At 39.3% G+C, this 25,867-nt stretch overlaps 1 protein-coding gene across 3 annotated transcripts; it reads left to right on the top strand.

Annotated features, from left to right (window-relative positions):
• Positions 1-1,106: 1,106 nt before the first annotated feature.
• CB4H12orf54 (chromosome B4 C12orf54 homolog) lies at positions 1,107-25,155 on the top strand. Of its 3 annotated transcripts, XM_086713542.1 has the most exons (10): positions 1,107-1,192; positions 1,863-1,975; positions 2,568-2,704; positions 7,680-7,710; positions 8,202-8,240; positions 11,129-11,161; positions 13,166-13,190; positions 14,874-14,922; positions 23,443-23,727; positions 24,944-25,155. In XM_086713542.1, exons 6-9 carry the CDS (start codon positions 11,135-11,137, stop codon positions 23,567-23,569), a joined length of 228 nt encoding a protein of 75 aa, XP_086569668.1. In that variant the 5' UTR covers positions 1,107-1,192; positions 1,863-1,975; positions 2,568-2,704; positions 7,680-7,710; positions 8,202-8,240; positions 11,129-11,134; the 3' UTR covers positions 23,570-23,727; positions 24,944-25,155. The 3 variants fall into 3 exon arrangements, with proteins under 3 accessions (XP_086569668.1, XP_086569666.1, XP_086569667.1); XM_086713540.1 differs by lacking the exon at positions 2,568-2,704; XM_086713541.1 differs by lacking the exons at positions 1,107-1,192; positions 2,568-2,704 and adding an exon at positions 1,332-1,454.
• The last annotated feature ends 712 nt before the right edge of the window (positions 25,156-25,867 follow it).

The following is a 25,867-nucleotide window of genomic DNA, read 5'->3' as shown; positions in this document are numbered from 1 at the left end:
ATCATCAGGGAAATACAAATCAAAACCACAATGAGATACCACCTCACATGTGTCAGAATGGGTAACATTAACAACTCAGGCAACAACAGATGCTAGCAAGGATGCGGAGAAAGAGGATCTCTTTTGCATTGCTGGTAGGAATGCAAGCTGGTGCAGCCACCCTGGAAAACAGTATGGAGATTCCTCAAAAAACTAAAAATAGAACTACCCTACGACCCAGCAATTGCAGTATTAGGTATTTATCCAAGGGATACAGGTATGCTGATTCGAAGGGACACATGCACCCCACTGTTTATAGCAGCACTATCAATAATAGCCAAAGTATGGAAAGAGCCCAAATGTCCATCAGTGGATGAATGGATAAAGAAGATGTGGTATATATATGCAGTGGAGTATTATTTGGCAATCAAAAAGAATGAAATCTTGCCATTTGAAACTACGTGATGGAACTAGAGGGTATTACGCTAAGCAAAATTAGTCAGAACAAGATAAATATCATATAACTTTACTCATATGAGGACTTTAAGACACAGAACAGATGAACATAAGGGAAGGGAAGCAAAAATAATATAAAAATAGAGATATAAAAAATAGAGAGGGGGACAAAACATAAGAGACTCTTAAATATGGAGAACTAACAGAGGGTTACTGGAGGGGTTGTGGGAGGGAGGATGGGCTAAATGGGTAAGGGGCATTAAGGAATCTACTGCTGAAATCACTGTTGCACTATATGCTCACTAGTTTGGATGTAAATTTTTAAAAAAATTAAATTAAAAAAAGAAAAAAAAAAGAAATTGAAGCCAAATTTTTCAGACCCTGTTTTGCAATTCAAAGTTAAAGGTGGATTCTGCTAAGCTCCTTCCTGCTGTCTCTCAGAAGCACTGGATGTTTAATGCAATGGGTGGAAGGCAATGAAGCAGCCAAAAATCCTAGAAATTAAAACTCAAATTTTGTATTTTCTCATTCTTTCATCATTATCATTTAGATTGAATGGAACCCCGGCTAAGGGGGTGGGGGGCGGGAGAGCCAATTGTCTCAGATCTATGATGTCACAGCTGAAGTCACAGAGAGTTGAAAAGGGCAAGGTAGATGGGGAGCAGATGAGATGGGATTGTTGTGAAATGGGGTTCAAAGAGGAGAAATTCCAGGGAGAAAGGGGTGGGACAAAGTATGACTTGGGCAGTGGAGGTGGGTAACTTTCTGGGCATAATTGGCCTAGTTCTGACTGGGGTTTGGAAGAGGGGAGGATAAGAGCAGGAAAAGGGGAGGCAACTTTTCCGAGGAGGGTTTAACTCTTGTCTAGGTCACTGCTTTGGCCTTTCAACCCCATGTGTTTTTGACACTATCAACTATGAGGTTTCCCTCTTCCTCCACAAAGCACTTGAAGGTTGGAGCTGCCAGACTTCCAGCCTGCAGTGTTACCCTTAGATGACCATGAAGATTCTGACTGTGGGGTAGAATGGAATAGGGAATTTTCCTATCTTCAGTTCATTACACACTACTTCCTATCCTTGCTTTAAAGTCCACCTTCACCTCAAGGGGACTCTAGCCAGCTTCTTAGCCCCAATCTCAGCCAGCTATTCTTTTTTACTCAGGTTCTTTTTTTTTTTTTTCCACCTACCTTCTCACTGGAACCTTCTGTTCTTACTTACTGAAAAAGACTTACCTGGGGCTACACTTCCTTCCTCTCACCCTTATCTTTCTTTACACTTATGTGCACGTGCACACACACACACACACTCACACACACACATTCAAAACACAAATGCTTCGTGTACTACTGAGACCTCTGTCCTTGTGGGTAAGTGCTTCTCTTCTCACTATACACCTGTCCTCTCCCCCTATCATTTGTGCCTCCCCAGGGCCTAGAGCTATCTCCAACTTCAGCTCCAGAGTCTCTGGTTTCTGTTCAAGGACAAATGGCACAGCATACTTTCCAAGATCAAGAACAAAGGACCTCCATATGGCAGAATAGGTAAATGGGGGTAATGATGATTGCCAAAAGTCTTTAGATTAGATATGCTGCGTGGGAGAAAAACTAGGGTCACCTGTCTACCATCCCCCTTCTGATACACTTACTTCCTGACAGAGGAAGGGGGGGGACTTTCATGTATCCTCTCTTCTCCACCTCCTCAATGTTAGAGACATTAGTAGACCTTTGTCATTTCAATTTAGAAGGTTAGCTTCAATCTGAAATCCCTCTAGGAGTTAGTTGAGTATACAACGTAGGGACATTTATCCCAGGGTAAACATTTGTTAAGAAGTCCTTATGTGATCTACAGTTTAAATCAAGGCCAGCCATCCAAAACCATGCTTCCCTTGGACTAGGGTGGAGAGGAGGGCCAGAATCTGCTGTATGAAACTGAGTATGAGACCCAGGCAATGTTATCCATAAAGTCAGAAGAAAGGAGGCTTGCTATGAACTTATGGGTCAAGAAAGCTTCAGAAAGGAATTAGGACTTGGCTTGAGCTTTTGAAGTATGCAGATGTTTTGACTTAAGAATTGGTAGGAAGTCAGGAAGAAAGAGAAAGTGTCTTCAAGGTTTCCAAGTTACCTATCTCTAAAGTGCTCAGAATGGTCAACTGGACCTCAAGTCTGAGAGCCAGTGAGGAATTGAGAAGCCTGAAACTTGTAGGAAGATGAAAATCTGTTCCAAGAGTATGAAGTCTCTTGAAGACAGCTGCAGGACTATGAGGAGAAATAGTGAGTAGATATCGGAGTCTCTGCGAGTTCTATATGAGAAAGCATAAAAACCACACCAGAGATGTCTGCTGACAGGTGTTCTGACGGTAGAAGCAAGCAAGACACTGAAAAATAGTGATAATATTTAAAATGAACTTTACAGGGGCGCCTGGGTGGCTCAGTCGGTTGGGCGTCCAACTTCGGCTCAGGTCACGATCTCGCGGTCCGTAAGTTCGAGCCCCGCGTCGGGCTCTGTGCTGACTGCTCAGAGCCTGGAGCCTGTTTCAGATTCTGTGTCTCCCTCTCTCTCTGACCCTCCCCCGTTCATGCTCTGTCTCTCTCTGTCTCAAAAATAAACGTTAAAAAAAAAAATTTTTTTTTAAAAATAAAAATAAAAATAAAATGAACTTTACAGTTACAAAGGCTTTTATATAATCTAACCCCAAACTCAGTAAGGTAAAGATCATTTCTCCTACTTTTTGTACATGCGGAAATAAATTTATACAAAGGGACTTGACAAAAGTCCAAGAACTAGAACACAATGAAGCTGGAATTCAGACAAACTCTTCTTTCTCCAAACTCCAAATTCTTCCTACTGCAGTGTAATTAAGCTTTCAATAACTCAGTATAAATCAAGGAGGACATGGGGCGCCTGGGTGGCTCAGTCGGTTAAGCGGCCGACTTTGGCTCAGGTCATGATCTCGCGGGGTTCAAGCCCCGCGTCAGGCTCTGTGCTGACAGCTCAGAGCCTGGAGCCTGTTTCAGATTCTGTGTCTCCCTCTCTCTGACCCTCCCCCGTTCATGCTCTATCTCTGTCTCAAAAATAAATTAATTAATTAATTAAAAAAAAAACAAGGAAGACATAATTTATGCTCTCTTAGAGAAGTCATAACAAAGAATATATTCAAACTGACTGAGGGGGAATTAGCTTTTTTTATTACTATTACTTAGCATGACAGAGCTTCAGTTTGCTGTAAAATGCTTCCCCCACACAGCAGCCCTGTTTGAGGATAAAAAATGTGGATCAAAGCACCCACCTCAGTGCCTGGTTCATGAAGGCTCAATCTTCTTCAGCCCCAACTTCCAAGAATAAATTGCTAAAATTGTACCATGACTGCATCTTTTCTCTCTCCTCTTTCTCCCTTGTTGCCCTCCTTTCTCTTTCTCTTTCCCTCTATCTCTCTCTCTTTAGATAGATAGGTAGATAGATAGATGGATATTGTTTAATTTATTTAGCCATTGTTTATTAAATAATGTAATCAACTTGTGCTTAGCCATTGATCATTACATAGCAATAATTATTTACTATTGCCATTTTGTTGTATCCTGAACATATTGTAATTCCATTGCTTCTCTCTTCTTGCTATCTTTGTGATTTGTTGAATCTTTCTTTTAGAACAAAATAAGCTGTTTAGTTAGGATTATATTTTCAGAAATTACAAATAAAATTGTAACATTTATAACAGGAATATATATGAATACACACACACACACACACACACAGACAAAATGTAATTCATTCAGTGGAGACAAGAATGTTCATTTTTAGAAGAAGTTCATTTTAGCCTAATCAATAAGTAGAATGGCAAGTACAATCACCTACAATACATAACAACAAAAAAAAAACATTTTACTAAACCTGTCAACAAATTCCGTGAAAAATGTTCAATAAAAAGAAGTTGCCTAAAATGACCCATAAGTAAACAAACCTAAAACTAATAGGACTAATATTCACTGTCAAATAACCAAAGGCCCTTTCTGCTTCCATATATTCTGTAAGAACGATGAATTGTGAAAGAAAATCAAAGTTTGGAATTTCAATAAAATGTCATTTAAAAACTTTACAAAAATGGCTCTTCTATATTAATAAGAAAATAAACTAGGTGTACAATCCCCATTACTACGTTAACAAAACTAGGAAATGACTGGGAATGAATTGTTGAATGTTCCTAGTGATATGCTTTGATTCCTTTCTCTTTATCTTTTGTGTATGTACTAAAGATTTCTTCTTTGTGGTTACAAGGAGGTTTACATAAAACATCTTATATAGTATAGGTCCATTTCAAGCTGATAAATTTGATTGCATACAAAAACTACATTTTACCCCTCCCCTATGTTTTATATTATTGTTGATATTCACATTTTTTAAGATTTTGTTTTAAGTAATCTGTGCATCCGGAGCGCCTGGGTGGCGCAGTCGGTTAAGCGTCCGACTTCAGCCAGGTCACGATCTCGCGGTCCAGGAGTTCGAGCCCCGCGTTGGGCTCTGGGCTGATGGCTCAGAGCCTGGAGCCTGTTTCCGATTCTGTGTCTCCCTCTCTCTCTGCCCCTCCCCCATTCATGCTCTGTCTCTCTCTGTCCCAAAAATAAATAAACGTTGAAAAAAAAAAATTTTTTTTTAAGTAATCTGTGCATCCCACGTGGGGCTCGAACTCACAACCTGAAGACCAAGAGCCACATGCTCTACTGACTGAGCCAGCCAGGCACCCCAATATTCACATATTTTCATAACGTGCATCCATTAACAAATTATTGTATCTAGAGTTATTCTTAATACTCTCGGGTTTTAAGGTTTATACTAGCATTAAAAATGATTTAAGCACCAACATTACAGTATTGAAGTATTCTGAATTAGACTATATACTTACCTTTTCCAGCAAGATTTACACTTTCATGTTTTCATTCTACTGTTTAACATCCTCTCATTTCAATTTGAAGAACTCCCTTTAGCATGTATTTTTTTAATTTTTGTTTTTACATTTATTTATTTTTGAGAGACAGAGCACAAGTGGGGGAGGGGCAGAGAGAGAAAGAGACACAGAATCCCAAGCAGGCTCTAGGCTCTGAGCTGTCAGCACAGAGCCCAACATGGGGTTTGAACCCACAAACTGAAATCATGACCTGAGCCAAAGTCGGACGCTTAACTGACTGAGCCACCCAGGTGCCCCTAGCATTTATTGTACACCAAGTCTAGTGGTGATGAACTTGCTTAGCTTCTGTTTGTCTGGGAAAGTCTTTGTCTCTCATTTATTTCTGAAGGATAGCTTTGCCAGGTAAAGTATTCTTGGTTAGCAGTTTTTTTCTTTTGATACTTTGGTGTGGGATGCCTGTGGCTCAATTGGTTAAGCATCTGTCTCTTGATCTCAACTCAGGTTGTGATCTCATGGTTTGTGAGATAGAGCCCCACTTCAGGCTCTGTGCTGACAGTGCAGGGCCTACTTAGGATTCTCTTCTCTCTCTCCCTCTCTCTCTGCCCCTCCCTTGCTCTCTCTCAAAATAAATAAACTTAAAAAAAAATACTTTGGCTATTTCATCCTACTACCTCTGGCCTGCAAGGTGTCTGCCATGAAGTCTGCTAATAGTCTTCTGGAAGTTCCTTTGTATGTGGCAATTCACTTTTTCTTGCTGCTTTCCAAATTCTCTTTGTCTTTGACTTCAGACAATTTGATTATAATGTCTCAGTGACGATCTTTCAATGTTCAGCCTTTCTGAGATTTTTGAGCATCCTGAATCAGGATGTGTTATTTCCCTTCCTGAATTTGGGGATTTTTCTGGCATTATTGTTAAATAAGCTTTCTGCCCCCTTTCTCTTTCCGTTCCTTCTCTCAAAATGTCATTGTGTCATTTGATGGTATCCCATAAGTTACATAAGGTTTCTTCCCTCTTTTGCATTCTTTTTTCTTTTTGTTCCCCTGCTTGAGTCTGCTGTTGAAGTTCTCCATAGAATTCTTTAGTGCAGTCATTGTATTCTTCAGCTCCAGAAAGTGTTCGGTTCTTTTTTTTTTTATGGTTTTTACCTCTTTGTTGAACTTTTCCTTTTGTTTATGATTGCTTTCCTGATTTCCACTAGTTGTCTGTGATCTCTTGTAGCTCACTGAGCTTCTTTAATATGATTATTTTGAATAGTTTTCAGACAATTCCTATGTTTCCATTTCTTTGGTGCCTGCCACTGGAGCTTTGTTCTTTTAGTAACACTCTTCCTTGATTCTTCATGTTCCTTGAGTTCTTCCATTGCTGTCTTGGCATTTGAAGAAGCAGTCCCCACTGCCAATCTTTACTGACTGATTTCAAGAGTGAAAGACCTTCACCAATAGCCCAGCTAAAAATGGGGGTGGGGGGTGTCTCTCAGGCCTTTTTTATGGATGCACTACCCTTACCTTCTTGTTCCCTCTTGCGGAAGGTTTAGGATTTTGTCTTCTCTTCCCATAAAGCTAGTCTGGGTACTGACAGCCTCCTATTTATTTTCCCCAGGATGGTGCTCTGGTGCATTCCAAGATTGTATGTCTTCTCTCATTCCTACATAATTGAGCCAGCTGCTGATATCTACATACTGTGCAATGCTTGCACTTGCCATCTGCAAAGGCCTCTGTGCACCATCTTGGGGTGTGTGCAGAGTACTGTGGGCATTTGTCAGCCAATTCCAGGGCTAGGGGGACCTGCAGATAAGGAGTCCCATGGAGTTCATGGGTGGTCCTCTTGGTAGGGAGGATCTGCAGCTGGTTTCTGAGATCCATGTGGTGGCCTCTGTGAGTGTCCACTCCTTTTCTTTGTTCCCAGATTCCCCCAAACTATTTAGGTGTGCCAATAACCTCAGTGACCCGGGTGAGGTGAAGCAGAACTGGCCTCTTATGCAACATCTCACAAGGCTGGGGAATCAGACTGCTCATTTCACTCTCACTTTTCCCCATGGGAGAAATCATAGGCTAAGAGTGTTTCTTTTGACACTGAGTTATGCTGCCCTTGGGGAAGGGTGACATAGGTAAAGTGAAACTGTTTTTCTTAACCTCTTTAATGCATCTACTTATGGATATTTTGCTCCTGCAAGGTGCTGGAATCTCTCCACTAGACTCCTGGTTTCCCACAGAGGTTTTCCCATTCATGATGGTTGTCAAAATTGATGTTTCTGTGGTGGGTATGAGGACTGGAATCTCCTTTTCTGCCCTCTTGCTGACATCACCTACCCAGTGCCTCATCAGATTTATATCATTCTTTCCAGAAAATCCACTGATGACACCATGCAACCAAAGGTAGGTAAGACTTCCAAATAGACTGGTTCCTTTTGGGTTTCTCATTCTTGGGGAAAATGGAGAAGAAGGGACTGTAGCTAGGAGACAGGAATGCTGCCTAGTAAGGACCATATCTTGGAGGACTTGGGCATTATAGTTCAGAGTGCTCTTGACCAGCTGGTGGATCACTGTCTACCAAGACTAGGTAATACCTTCAATGCTACTACTACACTAGATAACTCCAGGGGCTATGTGGGTGTTCATAAGGGAAAAATATGAGACTATTTATACCTGTCACCCACCAGATAGATCAAGAGATGACACAGGAGATATGGCCTGAAAATGACTCAGTAGGGCTGAAGGAGACTTTGGGCTGTCTGAAAAATAGGGTGACTTCAAGTGTCCATCTCAATTCCAAAAAAATATCTTGTATTCTATCAGTTTCAGGGTGTGTCTTCTGATTCTGGGAGAATTAGGGTAATATTTCCAAGATATGTCTCTTATTTCAACAGGAAATATAGCTAACAATAACTGAAGCCCTCTGGGACCAAGTAAGTCATCTTCGACAGCATTGTGAGAGGCAGGAGAAGGGATAGAAGACTTAAGAAAGGAGCAAACTTCTTTCTTTCCCCTTGAGTAATTACTGATTGATAGTGAAGGATTCCCATGCTCTCTTCCATCTTGTTCTATTACCCATCCAGTCCTAAATCCTCAGAGACTCCTCATGTTTGTGCACTTCAGCACCCTTCTAGAGATCCACCTGTCCATTAGATAATCCCAGCCTTTTAATAACTGCATAATGAATAATTTAAATCTCATCCACGAGCAAGAACCTTAGGGGAAGTATTGAGAAAGCCATATACTTTAAATCTCGGATGAGAAGAAGGCAAAGTTACCATTTTGTTAGGAAAATTAAAGATCTTAACTCCATTTATGATCCAAAAGAAAGTTATTTTATCTTTCGAGCTACTCAACTTGTCCAGTAACTACTTGACTGTGGCCCTTGATTCCTATATCATAAAATGTTTTCTGAAAGATTTGGCCCCTCCAGAATAAGTTAGCTCCAAAATAAACGTCTCAAAAAATAAATGAATCAACCTGAAGAATAGAAGTATTTAGTTTTATCCATTTGAATGCCAAATTAAGTCCATTAAAAAAATACTAAGTTTCCTATAATTGCTAGTGAGTTTCAGAGAGTAACATGCCAAGTGATCCCATTGCTTCTAAAGGTCTTGTCTGGAACATGATTGGGGTTTTGTCATTAGCACAGAGGAGGATTATTTTTTCCCACTGGCTATGGCTGGCAGGTCTATATCAAGACATTAAAAGACATTAAAATTAGATTGTCATTCAGATACAATTTCAATATTTTGGATGCCATTCTCCTCTGCATTATTTATAATAGGAAATTGCGTTATTACTAATGCATTTCTAGCTGTTGTGAATTTCTTTAGAGTATTTTAATAAAGATTTTGGAGAAGCACAAATGCCAGATTCATCCTGTGGGATCAGAGGCTGCTAATAAAAATGTTTTAATGCTCCAAACTGTCCTACACATTCCCAAATTTATTGACAGTAGTTTAAATGGGAATAATGGCTAATAGTAGAAAACCATGCTGAAGCTTTCCTGTTCTTTATTAGATTTGAGACTCAGACCCGCTTTTTGTTGATGACTTCTAAAGTGTTGAGAAGTAAACGAATAGAAGTCTGTACTTTGGATAGGAACATGAATTGCCATTTTTGTGGTTAGGAAAAGAATGGTCAGGAAAACCATTTAAGTTGATTTAAAGAAATCCAGTCAAAAAATGTCTTCCTTTGTTAAATCAAATGTTCTATAATAATGAAATTGTTGAATCCAATTAAGAGTGTGTTTTGGAATTTGACAACTATGAGTTGAAAACAAAAATAGGCCCATTAGGTCACCAATCTGAATTTGTTGCCTTCAGTCTTCTAACTGAAGCAATGCGATGAGTGGTTAGTCTCAGAATATATATTATTAAGTCTTGCTTTCTGAAACTGCTTTACAATAGACATGAATTTAATGAATTTGAAAGTAGCTTCTTTCATTCTATAAAAACTGATGCCTTTTCCATTTTTACGAAATGTCCTTGGTTTCCCAGCTATATGAAAACAACAAGGTGGCCAATTCTCAAACATGAAAATGCCAGGTTTCACTTTATATTTCAATCGCCTATCAGTGCAGAAGCTAAGTATTCCCACAAGGCAGCCAGAGCAAGCTGTTGTGAATTCAAGAACACAGACACTATCTGGAGTTTCTCAGGACTTCCCAAAAATATCAACTACTTCAGCTTTCAAATCTTGACATTCTAGTTGCATACACATTTAAACTGTTAGATAGAGATGGGAATTAGAGGACAATTGATCACTTTGAACTTATATGTTTCCCATACCGAGCCAAGCAGGAAAAGACAATTAAATTAATGACTCTGGATTTTTTATCAAAAAATGAGAAGTCTCGCTAGCCTCTCCTGCAAGCTCCCAATGAACAATATTATATGAAATGAGTAATGTGATCAACTTTTTTATTCTCTGTGATTTACAATGACTCTTCCTGTAAGTTTTACAGAAGAAAGTAATCTTCTTAATTTAAAATGGATAGAATAACTAATGTTCTTATAATTATTGTATTAGAAGAGTGAGTTGCTTATGAAAGCCTCAGAAAACCATCCTGTTGAGAACCAATACATAATTGGATACCTATGACATAAAAAAGGATATGATAAAACAAAGAGTGAACAAAGGTAGTAAGCTGGTAACTGGCATAGTCTACCCCACTGACTATCCAGCTTCCATATGCACCTGCACACACCTGTTGAAACTCCTGAATTTCAACAAAAACAACTGTATATTTCTACCAAACAAGACATAACTATCTGTCTCAAAGTCTTCATCCTTCTCCCAAAATGAGGCAACTCAGATTTCTAACAGTCATTCTATCCATCCATGGCTAGGTGTGAGGGTAGGTACATAGTCAGTTTTACAAGAACTGCCAAAGCTTTTTCCAAAGTGAATATACAATTCTACACTCCTTCCAACAATGTAGGAGAGTTCTGACTGCTCTGTATCTTCACCAATATTTGGTGTTGTCCTCCAATACAAATATGTGTTGACTTTAATAGCTATGCTTAGCTTCAGAACAAGGACAAATTAAACAAAGTATAATAGGTTTCACTTATATTCCTCTCACAACTCAGCCCTTTTTAAATAACTTCCTGCATTTCACCCATTTACCATATGGAGAAATGGTGGCCCAGATATATGTAGAGAAGTCAATGGGATCTATTGCTAAAGCTAGGAAGCCATGGTCTCTTGGCATTCACACCCTACAGCCTAATAGCTGGAAGATTCTATATATATAATCCCTTTGTAATAAAGTCTATAACATTCATTTTTTCACAAGTTTTGTGTCTTCTTTCAGGTACTAATGGCTTTTAGGGATATACAAAAAGAGGTGAGATTAAATTTCAATTTTCTAAATTCCCTGGCCACATCACTTTTCCCTTGCTCCCATGTTTTCCATACCCTACTGTGATGTTGACTCTGATCAAAGTTTAAGTTTCAGTCCTTTATCTAGTGAATTCTCCCTTTAAAGAGCAGCACTGGCTTGTCAGTTCAGGAAGCTAAGGGAAGAAGATGCCTAACAATCCCCTCGTGGAAATATGACAATAGAGAAAATTGTATCTACCAGAACTTCTCTGAGCAAGAATACTGTGTAATTATATGAAACACTGATAAGTGACTGAGTTAGGAAGAGTCCCCAAGTGATGTGGTAAATTCCTTATCAGACAAGTATGTCTATTCACTGTAGGGAAGTGCAAATTAGAGGTCAGAGCTAAATGTCTCTGCTAAATAGAAACATTCCTCCTCCTCTGCTCTCCCTCCACATAGATTTCAGTCTTTTTCTATACAAATACTGATCAAATATTTTAAAAATATACTCAAACATGCACTGTCCCCAGCTTGCTCAAGGTGTTGATATATCTGGGTCCTACCAAGCCTGCTGTCCCGCCTTTTTTTTTCTGTCTGTTACAGTGGACAACAATAGGCACTGTCTACACAATTACCTATCAGTAGACTATTTACATAGGTAAACACATAACTTAGGACAGGTACTAATATTATAAAACCAAAGCAAATGGGAAACTTCTACACAGATTCTTAACTTTTGTTCCTCTGAATAAAGACACAGTTTCATTAAAATTAGCATCTAAGTATAATATGAGCTTCCAGTGGTCTCAGAAACAGTAGCTCTCTCTTTCTAGTTGGCAAGAAGTCATGTATAAATTGATTGAGAAAGCACTGAAAATAAACCTCTTCTAAATCACTATCTTCGCCTTAGAACTGAGCCCCTTCTATGGTCCCAGGAAGCTATGTCATTGTATCCTGCTGCTATGTCCAGGACTTACTCTAGGGAAAATTAGAGCAGTCTTTGCCTCCACCTGGCTGCAAGTAAAAGGCGGCATCAGGTAGAGATAAGAAACTTGATATTTTCACCCAAGTTTTACCTTAGGGTCAGGGTGCCTCTACCCTACCCAGAACTTTAGTCCCTTTAGGCCTGAGTCTCCTCCAGATAACGCTTGAATTAGTAAGAGGAGAAGCCTATCTATAAGTGAGACTTGTGTGTGTTGATTTCCATCCTCACAAGGCTTATATATTAAGTTAAAAGTCCCCTCTGATGTCCTCTATGCTGAAGCTCTCTTCTAGCGCTTCTTCATGGGATCCACCAGATAAATCCCTGTCTTCATAAATTCCCCCAGGCTGATACAAACATACTCCTTACTTACAGACTTACTAAGAAAAATTTTTAGACTTAAATACTGAGAGAAGAATGTCAAACAAAAGATAGCAGAGAGGTAGAATTAGAATGTACTTTCTTTTTGATTAGGCAAACGTTAGGACCCATGCTTAGAGCATCGTTAGGTAGAAAGATGATCTACCAGGCTCCTGTTTGTTCAGGGGTCCCAAAGTGTATCAGCAGCAGCTGTTCACTCTAGGATGGGTAAGAAGGATTTTTTTTTTTAAGGTCCATCATAGATATTTAATAGTTCTCCTCAGAGAACCACTGGAGATGCAGAGAGGAGGGTAAAAGGGGGCCAGAAAAGGGAGAGCAAAAAAAACATAAAAAAGTAAAAGAGAGTAATGAATTGTGTGTCTCCCACCCCTAAAGAGGCCACATCTTGTCCTATTTATTTATTCATCATTCAACAAACATTTATTGAGCATATGCTGTATGCAGGGCATTATATTAAGTGGTTTGGTGTGAGGGATATAAAAACAACACAAAATTCTGCTTTCAGGAAACTTAGAATTTAATTCCAATCCCTAAAAGCCCCTATTTTCCACATAGACATTCCTACATTTGACCAAGTAAGTGTACAGCTGGTACGCTGAAGTTTCAGAGGAGATGGATGGCCTCTAAGTCTCTGACTCTCTCTGAATTCTCATTATCTTTCAGCTGCAGGAAGATGCTCGGATTCGAGGTAAAAAAGCAGTATTTCAAGGTTTGGATAAGCCAAAAGTGGTGGGAGGGAACAAGAGGGAGTTCAACCCAAAGTTTCATCTTTCCTTTGGGTAAGAGCTGGAGTCGAGATCCTCCTTTCTTTTCCCCCTTCAGCCAAATGGACATGGACTTTCCTTGAACTTGCAGGAGCACTGCTAGTCTCTCCTCTGTCCAGCCCAATTACCGAGATGGGCACAGAGGGATCCTTTTCTCCCATGGGATGACTGTTGAGGACCTGAGGATACTCTCAACCCTCAGTGAGACCTACCTCTTTTCAGCAGAGGAGGGGCAGCAAGCATAGAAGTCTGCTGTATGGGCTTACTAGGGCTGGCATAGGGCTTAAATAGTGGGGACATCAGAACAGAATGCTTATTCATGGTGGTCAAATTTTAGTTCTAAACTACAGTCCTATGCCCAGATGAAAATTTTAGTGTTACAGGAAAATATTCAAAACACCCAGAAGCCTAGAATTATAGCATAAAAGCCGTATCTGGAGTTTCTTCCTTCACCCATCCAAGAAGAAATTTATAAATCAGGGCTTTTCAAACTTTTGCATGTATACAAATCACCTGTATACCTTGTTAAAAAGCAGATTCTTATTCAGTAGGTCTAGCGTGAGCTTGAGATTCTGTATTTCTAAGAGAGTACCACATGACGCCAAAACTGCTGACTCGTGAACCAGACTTTGAGTATCAAGGATATAAATAACTGGGCCCAGTGAAATATCCTCCAACGTCAGAATGAAGTAAGATTTATTTCAGGGGTTTACAAGTCCCATCACTTCAAATATGGGTGGAGTAATCACAGGGAGGGGCAAATCAAAAGGAGATTCTGACTAGCCTAGGGGTCTTTCTGAGAATTAAAACTACTCTATGCTTTTCTAGACCCTCCCCAAAACAGAGCTCATTAACAGTCCGAAACTTCTTGAGAATCTTTAAATATAACAAGTCCAGAAAGAATTGTTCTGATCTTGCCCCAAGCCTGATCAATCACCTCCATTCCAGAATGATAAGGAAATAGGGCCAGGCAGAATCCATCATGATATATAGAGGAAAGTTCTTGGCTGCCAATCCCTAAGGGTCAACAGGTCAAAAGTGCCAAGTTTACCTCAGCTTAAAGGATACTCTCCTTTATCCAAGAAAGGCTGATTTTCAAAGAGGTCATTGCAGGACTCTGGGAATACCCACCTGATGACCTAGGATGTAACTGCTGCTGTTGTTAGTTTTCCTAAAAGGTGAGGGAGAGCAGGAGGGGGTGGGGGTGGGGAGAAGAGACTCAGAATAGGATGAGGAGAATTAAAGTCTCATTGTATCCATTTTCCATACAAAAAAAGTAGGTAAGAAGTGAGAAATCAAGGACCTGCTCTAGTGGCAGTGCCCAGGGACTGAGACATTTGGCTAACTCCTAATGCCCAGCACTGCTTAAACACAGAATCATGGTGACCATGATTTGCTCTGCTTTGCAAATGACCATATGTCTGGTGCAAGCAACCAGGATGGCTGGTGCCATAATCTGCATCTGCCTCTCTTTAGTTTCCCCATAAGTTCCAACCTCTCCTTCTTTGGCTATACTCCAAACTAAGGATGTGAGCAGGGCTCAGGGCCCTTAGGGAGACATTTATAGATCCTTATAACAAAATGACTCCTTTGTGTGTCCACCTCAGGGATGAGCAACTGCTCCATGATACCCAGGTCATTTGCATTTGGGACTGGGTAAGTAGCCCTCTTTTGATAATCCCCAATGGAAATGGTATCCACCCAGATATGGGTATAATGGCTAGGAATATAGCTGGCTCCGAGCCTTGAACTTTCAGATGCCTGTATTTCCAATATACATCTCTTCTAAGGGGGGAGGAAGTGGCCCCCCACCACTCAACTAATGGTTAACTACAGAACCAGGGGTTCTTCCTCCATCCTCATCCCCATCAGAAATCCCTGTAATCTCAGGATCAGTCCTGGACCTCACCATAATAGAAATGGGGAGATTCTCATCATTCAGTTGAGGGAGTAAGGGAACATCAAAAGAATGTCAGATAAGAAAATAGAGTCATGAGAAAAGAATAAAAAATTATGGAGGTACAAGAAAGACTTAGAAGAAGAAAATTAAATTAACAAAAGTTTGAAAGTCCAATGCCCTAACATGGGGAGATGTCAATTTCTTTTCCAAAAGAAAAATACCAGGATTGCTCAGCTGGGAAGACGGCAGAGTAGGAGGACTCTAAGCTCACCTCATCCTATGGATACAACTAGATAACACTCACGTTAGCATAAATAAGCAGAAAGTGATCCAAAGCCTGACAGAACAAACTCCACAACTAAAGGTAGAGAAGAGGCCACATCAGGGCAGGCAGGAAGGGTAAAACATGGTTTGAGAGTGAAACAGACCATGGCTATCCAGGTGGGGAGAGAGCTGGTAGTGCAGAGAAGGGCAAAAACCAGACTTTCACACCAGAGAGCCTAAGAATGGGGAGGACAAATCCCCATAACATTTGCCTTTGAAAGCAAGAGGAGGTGAATTTCTTGAGTTCTTACAACCAGCGGGACTTAAACCCTGGAATTTTAAAAATCAGCCAACTCAGGTCTGGCACAGCCCAGAGGGCATTAGGAAGCTGAGTCCCTAAAAAGATAGCACAGCAACAACCTGTGCAGATACAGCATAGAACCAGCAGTGTGAAAAATGCCAGGGCAGAAGAGAGAGAGTGATTTACTCATCTCAGAGCATGGCCTGGAGAGACAGAGAAAACAGAGAGACCCCTTCAGAAGCAAAAGAGCTGGCAGGCACCATTTCCCTCCTCGATACACCAGCATAAACAACGGCCACCTGTAGGAACCAGCATGGGTCAATACTCATTACCTAATTTGTTTGCACCAAGTCCCCCACCTACTTCACTTCAGCAGATCCACTCTTCCCAGTCACACTCCCATTGGTCCAGTAGCTCCAGGCCCCCTTCCCCAGAAGAACAGCACAGAATATCTCCCAACCTACACATTTTGAGGGACCTCAGTTCCATCGACAAAGCAGATCTCATTTCACAAGCATTTCACCACACATGTTAAAACGCACCCCACCCCCTACCACCCTGCTGGGGACCAAACATTGCCCACAGTAGGCAAAGAGAGCCTCTGCAGACAACCGGACTGAAGTAAAAAGAGGCCAAGACTTAACAGCAGAGCAAATGCAACACACATAGGAGACATTCCCTGAAATTCCAGGCCCTGAGGAACAGGGGACACTGCACTGCAGAGTTCTACAGGACCTCTTCTTCATAAGGCTACTATTAAGAGCAAGAGGTAGCTGACTTCTCTAACACACAGAAACAGGCACAGAGAGTTAGACAAAAGGAAGAGACAGAGAAACATGTCCCAAATGAATGAACAGGACCAAACCACAGCAAGAGACTTAGGGGAAACAGATATAAGTAATATGACTGATAGAGAATTTAAAGTAATGACCATGAAGATACTCACTGGACTTGAGAAAAAAGTACACAACATCAGTGAGACCCTTAACACAGAGATAAAAAAAAAAAAAAAAGAACCAATCAGAGATCCAGAACATAATAAATGAAATTAAAAATACACTTGAGAGAATAGCACACTAGATGAAGAAGAGGAACAAATTAATGACCTGGAAGACAGAGCAATGGAAAGTAACCTAGTTGAGCATAGGAGAAGAAAGTTATGCAAAATGAGAATAGTCTCAGAGAACTCAGAGACTCCATCAAGCATAATAACATTTAGATTAGAGGGATCTCAGAAAAAGGTAGAAAAAGGGCAGAAATTTTTTTAAAAATAACAGGTGAAAATTTCCCTAATCTGGAGAAGGAAACAGATATCCAGATCCAGGAAACACAGAGATCCCCCAAAATATTCAATCCAAAGAGGTCCACACCAAAACAAATAGTAATTAAATGTTAAAGGTAGTTATATATTTTTTTCTTTCAACGTTTTTTTTTATTTATTTTGGGACAGAGACAGAGCATGAACGGGGGAGGGGCAGAGAGAGAGGGAGACACAGAATCAGAAACAGGCTCCAGGCTCCGAGCCATCAGCCCAGAGCCTGAGGCGGGGCTCGAACTCACGGACCGCGAGATCGTGACCTGGCTGAAGTCAGACGCTTAACCGACTGCGCCACCCAGGTGCCCCAAAAGGTAGTTATAAAGAAAAAAATATAAGCAACAAGACAAAAGACAGTTACATATAAGGAAAACCCCATAAGGCTATAAGCAGATTTTTCAGCAGATACCTTGTAAGCCAGAAGGGAGTGGTATGATCTATTCAAAGTGCTGGAAGGGAAAAATTTGCAGCCAAGAATATTCTATCCAGCAAGGCTATCATTCAGAATAGAAAGAGAGATAAAGAGTTTCTCAGACAAAAACTAAAGGAGTTCATGACCACTAAACTAGCCCTATGATAAATATTAAAGGGAGCTCTTTGAGTGGAAAAGAAAGACCATAAGTGAGAATATGAAAAGTAAAAAACACAAAAGCAGTGAAATATGTATTTCTGTAAAAATCAGTCAAGGGATTCATTAAAAAAAAAACGAATGTAAAACATGACATATACCTAAAACATGGCAGTGGGGAAGAGTTAGAAAGATTTCAAACTTAAGCAAGAATCAATTTAATATAGACTGCTATATGCAGAAGATGTTATATACAAACCTACTGGTAACCACAAATCAAAAACCAATAATAGGTAAGCAAAGAATAAAGATAAAGGAATCTAAGTATATCACTAAAGAAAGTCAACAAACCATGAAAAAAGCAAGAGAAGAAGGATCAGAGTAAATCTATAGAAACAACCAAAAAACAAGTAACAAAATGGCCACAAATACATATCTTCAATAATTACATTGAATGTAAATAGACTAAAGGCTCCAATCAAAAGACATATGGTGACAGATTAAAAAAAAAAAAAAAAAAAAAAACAAGACCCATCGATATGCTACCTACAAGAGACTCATTTCAGACCAAAAGACACCTGCAGATTGAAATAAGGGGATGGAGAAACATTTATTATACAAATGGAAGTGAAAAGAAAGCTTGGGTAGAAATACTTACACTGGAAAAACTAGATTTTAAAACAAAAACTGTAATATGAGACAAAGAAAGACACTATATAATAAAAAGGGGAGAATCTAACAAGAAGATACAACAATTATAATATTTATGCACCCCACATGAAAACACCCAAATACATAAAACAGTTAATAACAAACATAAAGGGAAATAATCAATAGTAATACAATAATAATAGGGGACTTTAACACCCCACTTACACTGATGGACAGATCATCCAAACAGAACAGCAACAAAAAAAACAGTGGCCTTGAATGACACACTGGACCAGATAAATTTAACAGACATATTGAGAACATTTCTTCTGAAAACAGCAGAATATGCATTCTTTTCAAGTTCATACAGAACATTCTCCAGAACACATCACATATTAGGCCACAAAACAAGTCTCAACAAATTCAAAATGATCAAAGGCATACCATGCATCTTGTCTGATCACAATGCTAAGAAACTAGAAATAAACCACAAGAAAAAATCTGGAAGGACTACAAAAACATGTACATTAAACAACATGCTACTAAATAATGAATGAGTTAACCAAGAAATCAAGAATAAATGCAAAAGTAAATAGAAACAAATGAAAATGAAGACACAACAGTCCAAAACCTCTGGGATGCAGCAGAAGTGGTTCAAAAGAGGGAAGTTTACAGCAGTACAGGTCTACCTCAAGAAGCAAGAAAAATCACAAATAAACAACCTAACCTTACACCTAAAGAAGCTAGAACAAGAACAACAAGTAAAACCTAAAAACAGCAGAAGGAAAGAAATAATAAAGATCAGAGGAGAAATAAATGAAATAGAAACTAAAAAAAAAAAAAAAAAAAAAATACAACAGATCAATGAAACCCAAGAGCTCATTCTTGGAAAAGATCAACAAAATGGATAAACTTCTAACCAGACTCATCAAAAAAAGAGAGAGGACCCAAACAAACAAAATCACTAATGAAAGAGGAGAAATAACAGCCAACACCACAGAAATACAAAAATTATAACATAATATTATGAAAACCTATATGCCAAGAAATTGGACAACTTAGAAGAAATGGATAATTTCCTAGAAACACATAATGTACCAAAACTAAAGCAGGAAGAAATGCAAAATTTGAACAAATTACCAGCAATGAAATTGAATCAGTAATCAAAAAACTCCCAAAAAAACAAAATTCCAGGAACAAATGGCTTCATGGGTGAATTCTACCAACCATTTAAAGAAGATATAATACCTATTCTCGAACTATTCCAAAAAAAAAGAAGACAAAGGAAAACTTCCAAATTCATTCCAAGAAGTCTATTATCACCCTAATACCAAAATCAGATAAAGACACCATGAAAAAAGAAAAATACATGCAAACATCTCTCACAAATATAGATGTAAAAATCCTCAAAATATTAGCAAACTGAATCCAAAACTATATTTTAAAAAATCACACACCATGATCAAGTGGGATTTATTCCCAACATGCAAGGTTGTTTCAATATTCACAAAACCACCAACATGATATGTCACATCATTAACAAAGGATAAAAATCATATGATGATTTTGACAGATGCAGAAAAAGCATGTCACAAAGGATAACATCCATTCACGATAAAAAACCCTCAGCAAAACAGGTCTAGAGGGAACATACCTCAACATAATAAAGGCCTCATATGAAAAACCTTCAGGAATATCAACCTAATGGTGATAAGACTGAGAGCTTTTCCCTTAAGGTCTAGAACAAGATAAAAATATCCACTCTTACCACTGATATTCAACTTAGTATTAGAAGTCCTAGCCACAGCAATTAGACAACATAAAGAAATAAAAGGCATCCAAAGTGGTAAGGAAGAAGTAAAGTTCTCATTATTTGTAGATGACATGATACTATACAGAAAGAACCCTTTCTCCACCAAAAAAACTAGAATTGATAGCTCAGGTCGCAGGACTTTACTAAAGACTAAAGTCTCCACCAAAAAAACCAGAATTGATAGCTCAGTAAAGTCGCAGGACATAAAATCAATGTACAGAAATCTGTTGCATTCCTATATACTCATAATGAAGCAGCAGAAAGAGAAATTAAGAAAATCCCATTTACAATGGCACCAAAAATATGTAGGAATAAACTTAACCAAAGAGGCGAAAGACTTGTACTCTGAAAACTATAAAACACTCATGAAAGAAATTCAAAATGACACAAAGAAGTGGAAAGACATTCCATGCTAATGTATTGGAAGAATGAATATTATTAAAATGTCTATACTACCCCAAGCAATCTACACATTTAATGCAATGCCTATCAAAATGCCAACAGCATTTTTCACAGAAATAGAACAATCCTAAAATGTGTATGGAACCACAAAAGACTCCAACTAGCCAAAGCAATCTGGAAAAAGAAAAGCTGGAAGCATCACAATTCCAGACTTTTAAGTTATATTACAAAGATGCAGTAATCAAAATAGCATGGTACTGACACAAAAATAGACACATATCAATAAAAGAGAATAGAAGCCCCAGAAATAAACCCACAATTATACGGGCAATTAATCTTCAACAAAGGAGGAATGAATATACATGGGAAAAAAATCTCTTCAACAAATGGTGTTAGGAAAACTGGACAGCTACAATGCAGAAGAATGAAACTGGACCACTTTCTTTCACACTACACAAAAATAAACTCAAAATGAATTAAAGACCTAAACATGAGACTTGAAACCATAAAAATCCTTGAAGAGAGCAAAGGCAGTAACTTCTCTGACATTGGGCATAGCAACAGTTTTCTAGATATGTCTCCTAAGGCAAGAGAAATAAAAGCAAAAATAAATTATTGGGACTACATCAAAATAAAAAGTTTCTGCAGTGAAGGAAATAATGAAACTAAAAGGCAAGCTATGGAATGGAGAAGATATTTGTAAATGATATATCCAATAAAGGATTAGTATCTAAAATATATAAAGAACTTACACAACTCAACACCAAAAAACAAACAATCCAATTTAAAAATGGGCAGGGGCACCTGGGTGTCTCAGTCAGTTAAGCAGCTGACTTCAGCTCAAGTCATGCTCTCGTGGTTCGTGGGTTCAAGCCCCTTGTTGGCTCTGTGCTGACAGCTCGGAGCTTGGAGCCTGCTTCAGATTCTGTCTCCCTCTCTCTCTCACACACTCTCTCTCAGTCTCTCAAGAATAAATAAATGTTAAAAAAAAAAATTTTAAATGGGCAGAAGACACGAACAGACATTTTTCCAAAGAAGACATACAGATGGCATACAGACACATGAAAAGACACTCAACCTCACTCATCATCAGGGAAATGTCAATCAAAACTACAATGAGGGGTGCCTGGGTGACTCAGTCCGTTAAGCGGCTGACTTCAGCTCAGGTCATGATCTAGCAGTTCACGAGTTCAAGACTCTCATCAGGCTCTATGGTGATAGCTCAGAGCCTGGAGCCTGCTTCAGATTCTGTTTCTCCCTCTCTCTCTACCCCTCCCCCACTCACACTCTGTCTCTCTCTTTCTCTTAAAAACAATTTTTTTTAATTTTTTTAAAAACTACAATGAGATATCACCTCACACCCATCAGAATGGCTAAAATCAACAACACAAGAAACCACAGGCAAGGATGTGGAGAAAAGGGAACCCTCTTGCACTCTTGGTGGGAATGAAAACTGGTACAAGCCACTGTGGAAAACAGTATGGAATTTCCTCAAAAAGTTAGAAATATAAGTCCCACGTGATCCAGTGATAACACTACTGGGTATTTACCTAAAAAATGGAAAAATACTAATTCAAAGGTTACATGCATCCCTATGTTTATTGCAACATTATTTACAATAGCCTAACTATAGCAGCAGTCCAAGTGTCCACTGACGAATGAATAAAGAATTCAGCTATAAAAAAGAATGAAATCTTGCCATTTGCAACACCATGGATGGAGCTAGAAAGTATAATGTTAAGTGAAATAACTCAGAGAAAGACAAATACCATATGATTTCACTCCTATGTGCAATTTAAGAAACAAAACAAACAAGCAAAGGAAGGAAAAAGACAAACCAAGAATCAGACTCTTAGCTATAGAGAACATACTGATGGTTACCAGAGGGGCAGTCGGGGGGGGGGGGGGGGGGGGGGGGATAGGTGAAACAGGTGATGGGGATTAAAGACTACACTTATCTTGATTAAAAAAAAAAAAACAGAAAAGAACAGGTTGGCTCAGTTCATTAAGCATCCAACTTCGGCTCACGTCATGATCTCGTGGTTTGTGAGTTCAAGCCCCTCATCGGGCTCTGTGTCGATTACTCAGAGCCTGGAGCCTGTTTCAGATTCTGTATCTCCCTCTCTCTGCCCCTCCACCCCCAAATAAATAAACATTTTTAAAAAACATTAAAAATAAATTAAAATAAATTTTTTAAAAAACGGAAAAGAACAAAAAAAGACTAGGGAAAAAAAAGATCAGGCTACAACACCAGAGATTTAATTTAGACATTAGGAATAACTTTCCAATAATGACAACTAAGAAACAAGAGGACTGGGTAGTCAAGAAAGATGGCAGCATCATGTTCTGCAGAGGACTTCAGAGATACTTTTTTAAAAGTCAGTTTGATATATTTCAGATACAGTCCTTCCTGAACCAGGAAATGAAGGCGAACTCCCTGACCCTGTTTGAACCAAATTTGATCCTTTCTCAGACAGCTGGCTCTAGTGAAATAAAAACCATAAGAGACAGATCATTATACTTTAAATTGATCAGTGCTAAAACCATGAAAGGAATAACTGACCGGTAATCTCATCTTTACATACATTTTAAGTGTAATTACTGTAAACTTTTATAACGAGAAGCACTTTTGTTTGGTAAAAACCACATTGGACCTATGATTTTACTTAATTTTAATATTCCTCTGAGGCAAGCATGAGGAACTATCCTGACTTTCCTGATGAGGACACAAGCTCTCATAAGCTATGACACTACATCTCCTAAGACCTAGCAAGGGCTATTCCCTGTGGGCCACATGATCACCAGAGAATTGCAACTCCCAGAGCTAGTGGTTCCCATTCCTGGTGGAATGTGAGGAGAAAATCCTTCAGGACAGTGAAAACCAGGACAGGGGGGAGGGGTGGATGAGATCACTCGCCGCCATATATTCACAATCACAACCTTCTCTTATTGGGTACAAAAGCATCAGGCCTCCAGATTCTGGGATGACCCTAAATTTGGGAAGCACTGGAGAACAGCCATCAAGGGCCCAGGCCCACAACCTAAGAAGACAGTTCTCTGATCAATCAGCTTGCTACCCTGGACCCTAACCCTACAATCAAGAAAAAAAGGTCTCTCTTCTGCTTCTGCCAGGTTTCACCCACATGGCCTTTCCCCTGAGGTCTCCCCTGCCCATCCTTCTATAGTCAAGAAACCACGCCTCATGGGTCCTCACTCGAACATGAGAGAGCAGCGCTAAACCAAGCAGGTATGCTCCAACCCAAGGGACAAGGAGTTGGGGTGCCTGGGTGGCTCAGTTGGCTAAGTGTCCAACTTCGGCTCAGGTCATGATCTCACAGTTCGTGAGTCCAAGCCCCGTATCAAGCTCTGTGCTGACAGCTCAGAGCCTGGAGCCTGCTTCAGATTCTGCGTCTCCCTCTCTTCCATTTCCCCACTCACTCCTCTCTCTCTCTCTCTCTCAAAAATAAACATTTAAAAAAATTAAAAAATAAAAGGGACAAGGAGTAAGAGAATGGAAGCCTGAGGGCAGGGCCAAGCCATGACTTCTTGGTCTCTTTGAACAATACAAAGAGCCAAAGTATGTCAGGTGTGGATGGTTCCATATAGAGAAAATCACGGAGAAACAAGTATAGGATAAAGAGATAGAAAGGTAGGAAAGCTTAAACACAAACTAAGAAATGTGAGGCCCATTATTCCTTTCTGGAAAGTGCTCCAGAAACTTGCATTACCGTGAGGGCTTAATTCAGACTCAAGAGTTAAACACAGTAGGCCCACAATAGACTCCATTGTCAAGATTTTCATCAATAAAGTACTTGAGTATGCTGCCCTCAAAGGCACTGCTTGAGTGACAGGTCATTTTCTCAACCTTTTTAAGTTCCCTACTCCCTAGTTTCATCTGACACCTAATATCATATGGAGAAGAAGACTGTCTCAGAAGTTCACCTGTGGCATATACAGTGCTAGCCACACTCTCCATATGGTCCGATCTATGACTTACTGGGAATTCCTTTTAAGACAGAATCTGAGTGATGGGTGATGAAGAAAAGTGGGCATATCTGCATATGTCTAAGTATAGTAACTGTGTATTTTCTTGAGTAGTCCCCTTTCAAATACTTTATCCCATATTTATCCCCAATAGCAGCAAAATACACAAAATTTTCCAACATTTTTGCAATAAGATTACATCTTTGTGAAAGAACACATACACTGACAAAACCTCTGTCATCATTCAAAACTCAATTTGGTTCAGAAATTAAGGCAGGGAGCTTCCTTTCTCTTCAGTACCACATGGGCAGCAATGTAGGATAGCAAAGAATGTACACTGCATAGAAAGATGGTATACAACCAGTGGATCTCCTCCCTTACTTCATGTTAGATATCCTGGGATAGGATCATGAAGGCAGTGCCACCTGCTTAGTGAACCAAATCTCTTTTATTTCCATTCATGTGACAGTGACATCTAGGGCACAGCTTAGGTTGCCTGAAAAAAAGAGAAGTTACTCGGCAGACATCACCTCTGACCCAGAAGAGAAACTGACCCTCATGGACAAAGATACCATGATCTTCGGCCACACCTGTTAACTTGGAAATTTAATGAGACCCAAGCACATCACAACTGCCAAGCAAAGAAACCAGCAAACAAACAACCAGTAAAATAAATGTGATATAAAAGGCACTCAATTTATCAGTTCTTACTGGGTAGTGGAATATAGTGATCAGATGTCCAAGTTTGGTTCATAGAACAGCACTGTAGATTAGAAGAAAATATGAATTATAAGGTCACAAACCCACTTCGACTTTGACGGAGTTATTCTTTTTTATGGACCTCAGTTTCCTCCCCTGTAAATAATGCGGCATAACTGGACACTACTGAAGGCCCCTTTCATTTTTAATATCCTGTGATCTAGATGGTCTCACAGTCTACAATTCCAACATAGCTATTCTCCAGACTTGAAAAGCCATCTCATCCAAAAATATTTCCTACAAGGAAGGAATATTTAGGATTTCATCAAAGGTGGTGGCCTTTGAACATACAAATGCACATATTACATGACAGAAAATGTAGAGTTTTTTAACTCTTTCCTTCCTAGACAAAATCTAAACAAATGAACATAACATACTAAAAATTATACAACATAGCATTAACCCAGGACTTAAAATTTGTCATAACATCAGTAAAATAATAAGCAGAACACATTATAGCAACAAAACAAGTATTAAAAAAACATCAGGGGCACCTGGGTGGCTCAGTCAGTTAAGCACCTGACTTCCCCTCTGGAAAATAGAGATTCCTCAAAAAATTAAAAATAGGGGTGCCTGGGTGGTTCAGTCAAACACCTGACTCTTGATTTCAGTTCAGGTCATGATCTCATGGTTCATGAGTTTGA

The sequence above is a fragment of the Puma concolor genome, chromosome B4, assembly GCF_028749965.1.
Source record: "Puma concolor isolate L17-30 chromosome B4, mPumCon1.1.hap2, whole genome shotgun sequence".
In the NCBI taxonomy this organism is placed as follows: Eukaryota; Metazoa; Chordata; class Mammalia; order Carnivora; family Felidae; genus Puma; species Puma concolor.
This window is presented reverse-complemented; position numbering and strand designations above follow the sequence as displayed.

Excerpts from the sequence above, each read along its gene's own strand:
- CB4H12orf54 (XM_086713540.1), top strand. The coding sequence starts at position 11,135 with ATGGCTTTTAGGGATATACAAAAAGAG. Across the intron at positions 11,162-13,165 it reads TTAGGGATATACAAAAAGAG|CTGCAGGAAGATGCTCGGAT; the intron begins GTGAGATTAAAT and ends ATTATCTTTCAG. Across the intron at positions 14,923-23,442 it reads TCATTTGCATTTGGGACTGG|CATCAGGCCTCCAGATTCTG; the intron begins GTAAGTAGCCCT and ends TGGGTACAAAAG.